The sequence below is a fragment of the Oratosquilla oratoria genome, chromosome 32 (assembly GCF_046742065.1).
Source record: "Oratosquilla oratoria isolate Oo_2021 chromosome 32, ASM4674206v1, whole genome shotgun sequence".
Taxonomy (NCBI): Eukaryota; Metazoa; Arthropoda; class Malacostraca; order Stomatopoda; family Squillidae; genus Oratosquilla; species Oratosquilla oratoria.
Window position 1 is genome coordinate 47,787,294 of NC_134808.1, and position 15,140 is coordinate 47,802,433.

Below are 15,140 nucleotides of genomic sequence, written 5' to 3' on the forward strand. Positions count from 1 at the left end.
ATCTCTCTATCTCTCTATCTCTCTATCTCTCTATCTCTCTCTCTATCCCTCTCCCTCTCTCTCCCTTATTCATTCGTTACGAAAATATTTCAAGACGATATTTAATATATCTTTTCGCCGAGTAATTAATTTTCAATAACTATTGTCTCCCAGAATCACGAATGCATTAGACTAACTTGACAATTTCTCAACATTTTATTTTCAACTCACATTTTATTTTTCGCTTATTATGATAATGAACGTTGAACACTTTCGAGCAGCTTGTGTGCTTAGGAAACTCTTTTCTAGAAAATGAATGACAGTTTTCCTCTAGATAGGAACTGATTCTTGTCATATGTGACTTTGAATAATAACTAGAAGAAGACTTTGTTTATATTATTCTAGAATTTCCTATGAACGTTTTGATGGAGTATTTAACAATCGCCTATGGTTATCGTCTCTTAGTGCGTATTTAGATTCTAAATATTACAAAGGATTACAAAGGCGGAGCATGCCGACAGGAGACCTTTTGGTCCATATCTAGGTCGGATACGAAAAAAAATCATAATAATGATAAATAGATAGATAAATGAATAAGTAAAAACTATAATAATGTAAATGATAAATAAAATATATATATGCATAGGTATAGTTGAATAATAAACAAACAGGTAAATAGTAAATAATAATAAATTGACATATAACTAATAATAAATGAGAATCAAGCAAATAATAATAAACAAACAGACAAATGATAACAAAACAAATAAATAAATAATATAAAATAAATGATATTTGGAGATTCGAAAAAGTTGACGGTAATTGTACACACAATCAATTCTAGATTAGTATATAATCTTCCCCGAGTATAACACGTTCACCTTGCACTTACTATTTCATTATCTGCTTCTTAGAATTCTTAGATATAACGAGAATTAGAATAGGTCACTAGGTCACTGGTTTCTATACGGTTGGGTTCAACGTCATGGGCTACCCTTCCAGAGGAGCCGAGGACGGTACCTCCTTAAGAGGCTGGCTGGCCGAGCGGATTAGAGCGTCGCTGCTTGTGGCGAAGGTCGAGGTGACGGGAATTTGAATACTGCCGCCAGCGAGTTGGACCAAGGGCGTGGTTTATCAAATTCTACGCTACAAAGCACCATCTTGGCGGAGCGGGACTTGCTGGGAATGGGAATTAGATCAAGAAAAAAGAAAAGGATTAAAGGAGGAGTATATGAAACAGGGATTTAATGAAGTTTACCCTTAACAACTCTCTCTCTCTCTCTGAGTCTCTCTCTCTCTCTGAGTCTCTCTCTCTCTCTCTCTCTCTCTCTCTCTCTCTCTCTCTCTCTCTCTATTCTCTCTCTCTTACTCTCTCTCTCTCTCTCTCTCTCTCTCTCTCTCTCTCTCTCTCTCTCTCTCTCTCTCTCTCTCTCTCTCTCTCTCTCTCTCTCTCTCTCTCTCTCTCTCTCAGAGTCTCTCTCTCTCTGAGTCTCTCTCTGAGTCTCTCTCCGAGTCTCTCTCTCTCCGAGTCTCTCTCTCTCCGAGTCTCTCTCTCTCTGAGTCTCTCTCTCTCTGAGTCTCTCTCTCTGAGTCTCTCTCTCTCTCTCTCTCTCTCTCTCTCTGAGTCTCTCTCTCTCTCTCTCTCTCTCCGAGTCTCTCTCTCTCTCTCTCTCTCTCTCTCTCTCTCTCTCTCCGAGTCTCTCTCTCTCTAAGTTTCTCTATCTCTTTCTCTCTCTCTCTCTCTCTCTCTCTCTCTCTCTCTCTCTCTCTCTCTCTCTCTTTCTCTCTCTCTCTCTCTCTCACTCACTCTCCTCGGTAAAACTTGAAGTGCCCCCACTCCTGACCTCTACCACAAATGTTGACGATGTAACCATTAAAGTTTACATAAAATCTTAAGTAACTCCATATCAGAGAATATGCAGAAAAGAAGATTAAAGTGATATATTATAACACGATGAGAAGAAACATGACTTAAGTAGGGAGAAGATTCACGGAAACAGAAATGTAGTGGAAGAGAGGAAGAAGACCATAAGAACATAAGGACATAAGAATGAAGGAGACTGCAAGAGACCATAAGGCCTACACTAGGTAGTTCCATGTCCTTTGCCACATATCATCCCTATCCATAAAGTTATCTAATCTTCTCTTAATTAAAACAAATAATTGTTTCAGCGTTGATTGCGTAGTTACTAAGTTTATTCCATTCGTTAACTACTCTATAGGTAAACCAATTCTTGCCTATTACCTTCTCAAATCTATTCAATTTGTTAACCATTATATGGGTAAACCCGTTCTTGTCTATTTCCATCTTAAAAATATATTTGTTCAATTTTAACTCAAGTGGAGATTGATGGACTGTGTAAGGGAGGTAACAGAGTTGCCTTCTAACGGGTGAGATTTTTCCCACAAAGTTCCCACAAGGAAATCTGGATTTCCACGTTTTTTCCACGAAAAGAAGGAATTATTATATACACAAATAAGTCCAATGCAACATATAATTTCCTCACAAAACATCCCATGTGAGCAAATTCCTTACACAAATTTGTGAAAATTTTCCACAAAATTATATCAGTTGTTAGTAAGATATGCACGATCTTGCTAAGTGGGTATCTTTTAGAAATGTCAAAACAGCATAGAAACGAACATAAGAACATAATAATGAAAGAGACTACCAGAGACCATAAGTCCTATACTTGACAGTTCCATGTCTATTACAACCTATCATCCCCATCAAGTGGGAAAAATATAGAGAAAGAATATTAGATCACTCCATTTTAACAACCTACCGAATGGAAACGTTTTGTGCACTCAGAAAGATTGAATTAAGGGAATTCCATTTATATTAAACACTGAATCCACAAGTACATCATAAGCCTCTTTAGTACATTTTCTTTTAAATCTCACTCGTAAAGAATCTCGTTCGTTTTATCCAAAAACAAAAATACTTTTCCAAACTTTCCAAACTCTTAACCACGTCGAGTGTTTGATGAGGATCGTTATGTATCGTCTATAAACCAAGAAACTAATCCTTCGGTCTTCTAAACTTAGTTAACCACTTCAAGTGTTTGATTAAGATCGTTCTATATCGTCTATAAACCAGGAAGCTAATCTTTTGGCACTCTAAACTTAGTTACGGATTTTCTCTTAACATTTAGTTTATTTCTGACGTTGCATTTACGTTTCCTGAATTGTTCGTTTGAATAGAAACTACTTTGGTTACAATCTTTCGTTCTTCCAGTGTTCAGAGGTCAAATTACCCATTGTGTCATATTATATTGAGACACTGAATGAACTGAAAGGAGTTAAACATTTACGAATGTTAGACACATTGTTGAGGTGTCATTTGGTTAAATTTAGAAAGATTTAAGTAAAGTCTTCCTCTAGATCAGTGTTTCTCAACCTTTTTACCCTTGCGTAACCTTTAAAATGAATTGCATGTCTCAAGAAACCCCTGCGCAAAAGGAAACACATATACCATATCCTTCTCATTTTATTTTCATCGTAATAATAGGTTAGATAGGATGATGCCTATATTACATTATTACAATAATCAAGAATATATCGTGCGTGTTTAATTATATTACGTAGATAAAATTAAATAAAAAATTAAAAGTGCATTAGCTTATCTCACTTGTTCTCGCGGAACCCTTAGGGACCTTTTGCAGAGTTTATAGCATTTGACCTAGAATCGGCCCAGACTCGCTGTGTATAAACACGGCCTAAAGGGCCAAGGGTTAGCCCAGTGGAGACAGTCTTAAATTCTTTTGCAGTTAGTCGTCAGTTCGATCCCTGGGACATGTTGCGTTGGTTCCCGACAGCCCTGGCTAGGTGGGGAGGGGAGCTGACGTCGGCCAAAAAAAAAAAAGAAAAAAAAAAAAAAAAAAACGGTGGCAACTGATTGGGCTTTTGCCCTGGCAGGGGTTTTTCACTTCCCACTGCATGGAAGTGGGACGGCGAATTCAAAAGTTACTCTCGGCTTAGCAAGACTTCTCCTGCCGGCTATTAATCTTACTTTTCTTACCTGACAAGATTTAGATTTACAATCGAAAGTTTTCTTCCCTTTTGGGATAAAATGTGCACTTTATCTTTCTTGATACTTTATGTTATTTGTTTATTTGTTTATTACTATTAGTCTGTTTATCACTATTTGCTTGATTTTCATTTACTATCAGTTATATGTCAATTTATTACTATTTAATATTTACCTGTTTGTTTACTATTTAAATATACCTATTCGATTATTTATCTAATTTATTATTATTTATATTATTATATTTTTTATCTATTTATTCATTTATCATTATTATATCTTTTATCGCTTCCGACCTAGTTATGAACCAAAAGGTCTTCTGTCGGCAGGCTCCGCCTTTGTAATCCTTTAAAATTCTTTGAGAATCTCACACGTACAGTCACGAGTAAAAGTTTTTACCTACTCGAAATTTATAATAATACAAATCTAAAATTCCTCACCTAACAACTCTTTTATATACGCAAGAAATCTACCTAACAAAAACCTAAAAACTACATAGAAAAAAATACCACACACTCTACAAAAATACATAAAATTGACGTTGGAAGAACTGTATCGTTGGTCAAAAAAAATTTGCACGTAACTTTACAAAAGGACCACCAAATAAAGTGAGATTTCGTTGGGAAAAAAAAATCGCAGAGAAAATTTGGTGAGTTGAAAAGTTCGCGGAGATTAAACAGAATTTCGCTTTCATTTCCATCCCGCATATAAATTGAAAATAAACTCCAAATTCAGTCTTTACATAAGTATGCATATGATGAATTAGGTAACATGTATATATGCGTACATTACACAGCACCACATCCACACATATCAACACCCACATTAAAACATATCCACACAGATCCACGCACACACATACACCCACACTCATATAGACCCACATCCACACACATTCTCACCCACACACCCACACACCCACACGTGCACTAACAAACATACGAACAAACACATCATAACCTTGTTATATCGGCCATACCATCTCACCTATACCTTCGCAACTCTACCATCGTAAATCTACCACCATCGCAAATCTACCATTTGTGTCTACATCACTTAAACTTGTGAACATTTATGTCCTTGTGTACGTGTGTTATTGTGTGGATTACCTACTTGTATTTACCTATTTGTATTATACGGGAAGGGGAGCTACGCTCGTAGTGTGTGTGTGTGTGTGTGTGTGTGTGTGTGTGTGTGTGTGTGTGTGTGTGTGTGTGTGTGTGTGTGTGTGTGTGTGTGTGTATTCACCTCGGATCTGCTGCAGTCTCTGTCGAGCCAGCCAGACACCACCCTACGGCAGTGAGCTCAGAGCTCATTATTTGCCGATCTCTGGGTGTGTGTGTGTGTTTGTTTGTGTGTGCACGCATCTGTTCCTGCGTGCATATATGTGCCTATGTTTATCTATGCATATACTGTACATGTCAGTGTATGCGTGTATTTGTGTATGTACGTATATCTGAGTATATCTGTCCCTGTGCCCATATATGTACCTTCACCTGTATATAAACACTATTCCCTGTAAGTGATACTTACATTCGTATGTACACGTACATATGCGTACATGTACGTGCGTGTGTACGTATACTCCGAGTAGGGGTAAGTCAGCCAAACCTTGATCTATTTTTCCTCGTCAATTTTCGATCATTTGCTCATCAATTTCCTTAGAATCGTCGTTATGATATTTGGTAATGATGTCTCTCCCTTTTTCCTCTATGGGATGGAAGTACAAAGACATCTCCATACGCCGCAGTTGGCTCAACGTGAGAGCTCGAAGATATATAAGATTTTTTCTTATATTTCTGATCTAGTCTATTTTTCATAATATACTAAGAAGTCTAGATTTTCGGTGTGTTCGTTCTATTTCTAGAACGTGTCGACAAGGCTATTTATTTATTCCGTTTTCTTGTTCATTTATTTGTTTATAATAATTTATTATGATTCACCGTTTTTTTATAAGACTTTTTTTGTTTGTGGTCCAATCTTTATTATAATGTATCAATAAAGCTAACTTATTGAGGTCCATTTTTTTAAGGAAATAAAGTCCTATTCAGGATATTTCCATATATATAAATATATATATATATATATATATATATGTGTGTATATGTATATATATATATATATATATATATATATATGTGTATATGTATATATATATATATATATATGTATACTCGTCTATACATATATGTATATATATATTCGTATATATATATATATATATATATATATATATTTTTTTTTTTTTTTTTTTTTTTTTTTTTTTTTTTAACTGATCCCCATCTAAAACCAATAACTTAAATAAAATTGTCTGGCCTTAGCCAAAATCAAATGTTTGAAATCCCTTTTCTCTCTCTCGCTCTCTCTCGCGCTCTCTCTCTATCTATCTATCTCTCTCTCTCGCTCTCTCTCGCGCTCTCTCTCTATCTATCTATCTATCTTTCTATCTATCTATCTGTCTATCTCCCTCTCTCTTTCCTCCCTTCCCCCTTTCCTTCCAACCCACCTCCCTCACTCTCTCTTTCTTTCTTTCTGTCTCTCTCTTTCTCTCTCTCCCTCTCTCCTTCCTCCCTTCCCCCTTTCCTTCCAACCTCCCTCCTCCCTTTCTCTCTCTCTCTCTCTCTGCAAGTAATGGGTTATGCTTATGTTTACACACACATAAGCCAAACGACCTCGCACTGAAGAGGCTGAAACTACCTCAAATGGTCCTTTTTCCGACCACGAATCCCTGAAAGACTTAATGTCCAAAACCAGGAATTCTGAGACGCCATTAGCCATATCATCGTATTGAAGAAGTTAAACCCAACTTAACTCCTTCAGAAGGCCGACTCATTTTACAGATTTTGCTCTATTTAAGCTTATGAAAAGGTTGAGGTGGAACACGGAAAAATAGTCTTTATCATTCAACTTTTTTTTTTTCTTTTTTTTACAGGAAGTCAACTATGCGTGTTAGCTGGTCTTCATCTTCTTCTTATGTGCAAGGCACGTCTAGATGTTAAAGAAGCTCTTCTAGAAGCCAAAGATGATGTTTACGAAAGGTAGGAGGAAGTTTTAGAATGTGAGGTACCAATTCTAGAAGACCCGTGATTTTATTGTGTGTGTGTGTGTGTGTGTGTGTGTGTGTGTGTGTGTGTGTGTGTGTGTGTGTGTGTGTGTGTGTGTGTGTGTGTGTGTGTGTGTGTGTGTGTGTGTGTGTGTGATTCACCATGGTCTTGGATCACGTGTGGGACTCGTGATCGACAGCTACTACCCTCCCTGATGAGAGCTCAGAGTCATGTATGATCGATCTATGGGTAATGCTGTGACCTTACACGCAGACAGATACCCAACTCCCCGTCCACGAGAGTTGGAGTAACGACTTGCAGCGCAGCGGTACTGAAATTATTTCAACCCTGGGCGGGATTCGAACCCGGACCGCTGTAGTGACGACCGGGAACTCTAACCACTTCCCATCGATTCGTGTGTGTGCGTGTGTGTGTGTGTGTGTGTGTGTGTGTGTGTGTGTGTGTGTGTGTGTGTGTGTGTGTGTGTGTGTGTGTGTGTGTGTGTGTGTGTGTGTGTGTGTGTGTGTGTGTGTGTGTGTGTGTGTGTGTGTGTGTGTGTGTGTGTGTGTGTGTGTGTGTGTTAAGAATGAAGAAAAAAGGATAATTGATGAAGAACATCTACTTAAACTTTCACATGAAATCTGTCATTTAGATACCTCAAAACTTTTTTGCATCAACAATAACCCTTTTGGCCTCAAGTTTAACTTACTAGAAACCCTCAGCCCCACAGACTCTGGCAACGGTCCTCTAGCCCTCCCATAGAACCCTCTGGGAAGAAACTTTTGGGTGTTGTCTGTATTGTGTGAGCGTGGGGCAGTTCTTTGTCACCCCCAGAAAGTAGAAGTCAAATGGAAACTGTCTCCAGTAGCCAATATTTTTCAATATATAGAAACTTGGAATAAATACAGAAGAAAATGATATAGAGAGATTTTGGGGCTCGATTTTTGTTTTTGATACTTTTTTTTGAAAGATTATTTACAACTATTTCTTTAAGAAATTTGTATAGTGCTAAGATAAAAAGGTGAATGAGTATCTAATCTATGAATTCTTTTCAGAAGTGAAGAAGAACAGGAGGGAGATGCTCATCACGGAGACTCGGATACAGCATCCAACCTAGACTACGTTCTTCAAGTTTAGGAAGAGCGTTAGACTGGCCTACCTAGGAACTAGATTACGCTAACGTTACAATACCGTTACACTGGCTACAGTAACGGTGCTCGTTACCCTGCTGTGACGTAACGAAGCCTGTGGCGATAGGATGACTTGTTACGTAGAAGCGTCACGTTACTAGAGGAACTCTGTGGAGATGGTCAACTCGAAAAGGTGGATGAATATCGTCTTTCATGTGCTACTGTTCCATTTTCTCCCGCCTTTAAAATAGTTACGATCTCGTAAACCGCACTAACGACATCGGACATCCTACAGTGGATACGATATAGCTACTCGGTATCGTAATGATTCAGAGCCGTTACTCCAAACATGTACAGAATTGACGCTACTGATATCATACCATAAAAAGGTCTATGCATGGTGTTTTGCTGTTGAACCGATTTTGATGTCCAAACACTATCTATATCATGACTATGCATGTGATACAAGCATACAGGAACACGTCATGGGATGTACATGAAAGGGTTAATGTACATGCGAGATATACGCTTAGGAGATACTTCAGTTTTGCTTGCTGTACCTCCATAGTACAAGGGAAGTAGCGGACAATGGTTGCTACGAGTATTATCAACTTGGAAGTTAGATATATCTTTTGCATCCCCCCCACACCTCCCTGCATTCTAGAACCAATGTTATTATATGCAAGTATAAGTCTGGGTCTATGGGATGGTATTCTTATCTTCTGAAAGTAACTAATCATTGATCTTTTATATATATAACTGGTTTGATCTTTTGTGAGTATATTTCAGTTTTGAATCAGATTGAAGAAACCCAATTCGAGATCTGTAATCATTTGTTTCTTTGCTTTTTGTACTTTTGTGTATTTGCTGTGTAAGATAAATGTTGAAAATGTCTAAAAGACACTTTAACAGGTATATTGGAATTGGTTACTAGACATTGTCTTGGATGTGTATATTATTATTCGTCGTTTGATTGATTTCAATAAAATTTGGCCTTTGGAAGTTAAGTGTTCTATTACATGATTTATGTCTTATCTGCAAACAACCCTCTTTTCTGTATCAGAATTTGTAAGAATTATGAATTATTTGTGTTACGTGGTTCAAGCAATTTGATGAAATTAAAACAAAGAAATAGCCTACGTATGGTAAATATACACTGAATCTAAAACGAAATTACAATCTTGCTATATTAATTTACTTCGTGTTCATCTTCCCAAGAGTGAAAAAATCTATTAAAGGAATGTATGACCTTATGTGATACTATTGATCGTTTCATAGATTTGAAGAGACGTGTTCCCAGTCCAAGCACTTTGATCATCTTTCTACGTTAACTTACTTAATGTTAACCTGCCAGAGAGGAAGAGTGTCTATCGAGGGAATTTATGATCTTATGGGACACTATTGATCGTTTCAGAGATTTGAAGAGACACGTACCCAGTCCAGGCTCTTTGATCCTGTTAACTTACTTAATGTTAACCTGCCAGAGAGGAAGAGTGTCTATCAGGGGAATTTATGATCTTATGGGACACTATTGATCGTTTCATAGATTTGAAGAGACACGTACCCAGTCCAGGCTCTTTGATCCTGTTAACTTACTTAATGTTAACCTGCTAGAGAGGAAGAGTGTCTATCAGGGGAATTTATGATCTTATGGGGCACTATTGATTGTTTCATAGATTTGAAGAGACACGTACCCAGTCCAGGCTCTTTGATCCTGTTAACTTACTTAATGTTAACCTGCCAGAGAAGAAGCGTGTCTATCAAGGGAATTTATGATCTTATGGGGCACTATTGACTGTTTCATAGATTTGAAGAGACGAGCTCCCTGTCCAGAAGCTTCTGTCTCTTGTCTCTTCTTCCCAGTGAGTGATATTTGCCTTTTATATAATCTCGAAGCATGAATTTGTGTATATCAACGCTTATAGATTTTCCTATAACCTATCTATATGGTTTCAGATCAACATTGTCAATTGGGAGAGATTTTTTCCAAAAACTCCATATAAATCCAACGAAGGTATTTTAAGCCCATCAAAGCATATATAACTATTTTAGTTATGTTGACTTCTTAGCATTTGTGTTTAGTTGGGGATATAGTACATGTAAAAAAAATTATCCAAAGTATTTTTGGATAATGATAAACATTTGTTATACAGTTACAGTTTCATAATGAAAAAAAAATCAAAGTCAATTTTATTATTTTTGCTTGGTATGATTTTATCCATCTGTTTTGCTTTTCATAACCAGAGAATTACAGACTTGTATATATATTTTTGGGCTTGTTTTTGGTACAAGAAGCCTATAATGGCTTATTTGGGGTAGGGGGATGAAACAAGATTGGTTTTACATGTGCCTAGTTATACTTCTGTAATGATGGTAGATTTCTTATCATGACAAAAATGTTAGTTTTCAAATAGCAGTTAACAGAACTGTGAATTTTCTGTGTCGTAGCATTTAAGCATAAATGCACATTGTTCGTTCAGTTCTGTAGAAAACCGTTTAGATTTTATTATTTCAGAATCCAGTTTTTTTTTTTTTTTTGACCAAGCCTGAAGGGAGTTTTGGTCAAACGAGTCCTTCTTTAGCAGAGCTGGGCACGTTCCTCGCTGCGTTCCTAGGTGCATTCCGCTTTAGTTTGGCCGCAGTTAGCGTTCCCAAACTATTAAAGCAATATAGGTGCCGATATAGTGTGTGACCTACCTTTTGGATGTGGACTACGAAATTTTTCTTTGGTATAGTATGTGGCCTACCGGACTTTAATTTCGGTAAGAACCTGTTTCTTAAGCTTTAATAGCTTGGGAGCGCTAACCGCGGCCAAACTAAAGCATAACGCACCAAGAAACGCACCTAGGAACGCAACTAGGAACGCGCCCAGCTCTGTTCTTTAGGCATGGGACCGTCGTTCACACGAGCATAGTGTCTGCAAACATCAAACGATTTTATGGAATTCTGTTTAAAGTCACGAACTCCCCCCATCAGGAGGCTAGACCGGTGCCCCTAACAGAGGACTTTGTAGTATGGAATTTAATGAATCATACCCTTGGTCCAACTCGCTGGCGGCAGGGTTTGACCTATCGTCACCTCGACCTCCGCCACAAATAGCGACGCTCTAACCCACTCGACCCGCCAGAAGTCATCGCGGATCTTCGCTTCAGTTTGCGGACAAAATCAGCAGTGTCTAAGTTCCTCATCGATAATAATATCCTCGCTTATGAGTGGTAGGGTGATGAGGTAAATACAGACATCTGTTGGAGTTCTATTTCTGACGTTTCTTCTGCACCAGGTCTTCTTTAGAGTACATACGAACAGAGGGAGACCCCTAAGTCTCCTACCCACCCCTCCAAAGCCACAACCACGAAATAAATATCTCTAATCGCCCGGTGGCAAAAGCCCTCTTTTATACACTACTATCCTTTCATTTTCATACAGACATCTCATCCCCTCCTACAACTACCGATCCTGCGAGAGTGGGTGGTCTGTCCTAGCTAGTCCATAGTCCTCAACCGGAGATTACCCCGTTTCTCTGCGGGTCGAGGTCACTACTCCCATCCCTCCGTTCAGCCTCACGAAGTACCAAGCAAATCACCTTTTTAGCCATCGCGATGGGTTCATAAAGAGGACAAAAAACAGTGAGTTGCTGAATACTTCTCGAGGCTGGACGGATGGGTGGAAGGAGTGAGGTCGATAACGAAGAAAAGGGGTAATCCTCGGTTGAAGCATTCAAGATATTGGTTCCTCTCTTTCCGTATGTACGCCGAAGAAGTCCTGGGTGAGAGTGAAACGTCAGAAATAAAACTCCAACAGTTGTTTGTGTTTACTTTATTACTCTACCTCACATCTGTCTTACGTACATTAACATTTTCGCTTTATGTCTGCAGACACTATCTCGTGCATGTGTTGATGACGTCAAAGAACTTCATTAAACAAACTCTACGCGACACTTGATGGCGTTTACGAAGTTAACATGGGTGTCATTTTCTTTTTTTCTTTTTTTCATCTCATCCAACACAAAGAGCATTTCATGACGATGACGTCAAACTTCATTAAACAAACTACGAGACATTTAATAGCGTTTAAGGAGTTAACCTGGGTGTCATTTCATTATTTTTTTTCATTTCTCATTCATTAAATACAAATAGCATTTAATGACGCCTTTATTTTCTAAAAATTTTTTTCGTTCATCTACTCATTTCCTTTCTTATGACGTCTTTATTTCCCAGCCTTTTTTCGTTCGTCATTTATTCATTTCCCTTTTTATCAGTGCCAAAATAGAAAAAATACCCCTGTTGTTTAAGATTGTGCCTTTCTAAGTATCAGTAGCTCTTCTATATTGAGAAGATTGTACTTCTAGGAGAGAGAAGCTAGTTCCCTATCTAGGAAGGGACAAACCAGCGCCTCTCCAATTCCGACCCAGCTTTCTAGCCACGACTTTCTATTCTAGAAGCTCGTGAGGTGCCCGATGCCACAGAACAGACTGCGTTGGGTGGCTACTAAGTAAAAGTCAATTGTAGGAAACACACTTAAATCTCTGATACTGACAACTAATACGTGTGTATACAACGAGAGCTGGCTTTCAACTGACGCCACGCCGCCAATTCGTGGCGTCAGTTGAAAGCCAGCTCTCGTTGTATACACACGTATTAGTTGTCAGTATCAGAGATTAGAGTGTGTTTCCTACAATTGACTTTTATTTAGTAGCCACCTAACACAAGACGACGACAACGACCCATACCATCGTGTAGAATCTCGTAAAACATTCTTTCCCTCTAAGATATTCAAGAACACCCCAACTGGGCAGACCAATATCGTGGGCGCTGTCAAACGAAGACAAACCAATTTAGGCGTTGATTGCAACTATCGCGTATCGCCGCCTTCACTATGGCATTGGGTTCCCTATGGGCTTCTAGGATATGGATCTTAGTACGATGACTTCGACTGTTTAATTATTCTTTTACTTTGTTTCAGCATGAAGATAAACCAACTTGTTCGTGTGCGGGCATTAGTAAAAGGGTTTTGTCAGTTGTGTTTATACAAGTGCTGCTATCGTATAGAAGTGCAACAACAACAACAACAGCAACAACACACGACATAATTTCATTACGGGATGGAGTGAGTCTAGTCTCCCCAGTATAGTGGTACAACATATATATATATATATATATATATATATATATATATATATATATATATATATATATATATATATATTTGTTTTTTCTATGTTATTTTTATTCTCCTGAGTGGTGATATTAATCGGTATCCATTTGATGTCGGTTTTTGTCTTTCAGCTGATTCAAATCATCTAGCACTATCCAGAAAAAATACTAAAGTTTGTACCACATTGTTGAAGAGATTTGACGTCTATTTTACATTCCCAGCCAATCTAGGGACTTATTGATCGAGCCCGACCTTTTGACCTGAAATTGCCTGTAGTTAACAACATACACGATAAACCACATCGTCAGTGGCATTATCGGAAGCGTGCTGGTCTCGTATTCGCTTAGTTGCGGGTTCGAATCCCGCACTTCTGTCCGATTCCCAGCAGTGACTATTAATTACCAGCCCGAACAATCCAACCACATAATAGAGCAAAGGTGACGGCTTCGGCCGCAGCTACTCAGTGCCTCCTGGCGTAGGCTCCTCATCATTGGCTGAACATGGATGATCCCCGAGTCTTCATTAGGTACTTCGATATAAAACGATACTTTCTCCTTGATTTCCGACACGATTTCATTGTATTGCCGAAGATCTATATTTCGACTGCTACAGTATATGCCTCCTTCTAGAACTCACACCGTTTTTGGGTCCTACTTTCGTGGTAGTTGATGAATATGTTATTGGTGTGAAAATGAAAAAAAAAATAAAGTATGGTGAACAATGTATTTCTTTTTCCTTTTTGGATGATTTTTTAATGTTTCGTATAAGAACTTGAGAATGGAAGATACTGTAAGAGACCATAAGGCCTACTGTACACTAGGCAGTTCCATGTCCCTACGTGATTATTTGAAGTTCTTTTCTAATAAGGGGACAGCAGCTAAAATTAAAGGAACTGTACTTACAAAGGATTACAAAGGGGGAACTTGCCTACACGAGACCTTTTGGTCCATAACTAGGTCGGATACGAAAGAAATGATGGTAAATAAATAAAATAAACCAGCGATTCTATCCTTGTGGTCAACAAGGGATTAAAGGAAAACAATAGAAATGAATAATAGTACGAACAAATCAAACATGATCATCAATTCGCTTAAACTGGAGATAAATTAATCACAAAATATTCTCCGTTGCTCTGGTCCGTAGGGGTGCACCTAACGATGGTTCTGTTCAGCTGAGAAATGACCTCGACCACGAACTCAGTAATAAAACTGTCTGGCGCCTTTCAGACTAACATCTATACAATGCGCAACGGGTCTGAGGAAGTTCACCTCTAAATTCGACCAAGTCCTCAAGGTAAACAACCTAAATTATTCAACATCAGAACCGAACTTAGGTCAACTAACCAAGGACAGTTTCATATTTCAGTCGAGATTCCTGAAACACTGGACACGTTCTGAAAGATCTCAGCATTAAACCACCTTTGCCCAGTTTACTTTGGTTGTGAGTATGATGAATTAGTGATCAATTTTGTTCGAGGCGGAAGAGGAGACAAAGGGTACACAGGAACGGGGCTTCGGTGTTTGGTATGCGGCATAGTGTACTGACTTGGGCTGCTAGTGTTTCAAAATATTATGTTTTTACATTCTGCTATATAATATAGAATACAGAGGGCTTGTTTTTCGAAGGAATATATGTCATCAAAGGTTTTCTATGTAGTCTGTATACATGTATATATATATATATATATATATATATACATATATACATATATATATACATATATATACATATATATATACATATATATATATATACACATATACATACATACATCCATACATACATATTAAAAGTCATATATAT

At 38.0% G+C, this 15,140-nt stretch overlaps 1 protein-coding gene across 2 annotated transcripts in view; it reads left to right on the plus strand.

Moving 5' to 3' along the window:
• The window catches only part of LOC143017465 (uncharacterized), a 76,904-nt gene extending 67,719 nt beyond the window's left edge, over window positions 1-9,185 (plus strand). Inside the window, exons 4-5 of one of the 2 annotated variants that reach the window (XM_076172230.1) lie at window positions 6,942-7,047; window positions 8,109-9,185. In XM_076172230.1, the coding sequence (XP_076028345.1) occupies window positions 6,942-7,047; window positions 8,109-8,190 (188 nt within the window). In that variant the 3' untranslated portion in view covers window positions 8,191-9,185. The remainder of the gene's footprint in view (window positions 1-6,941; window positions 7,048-8,108) is intronic. The other variant, XM_076172231.1, reaches the window with a different exon arrangement.
• Window positions 9,186-15,140: the final 5,955 nt, after the last annotated feature.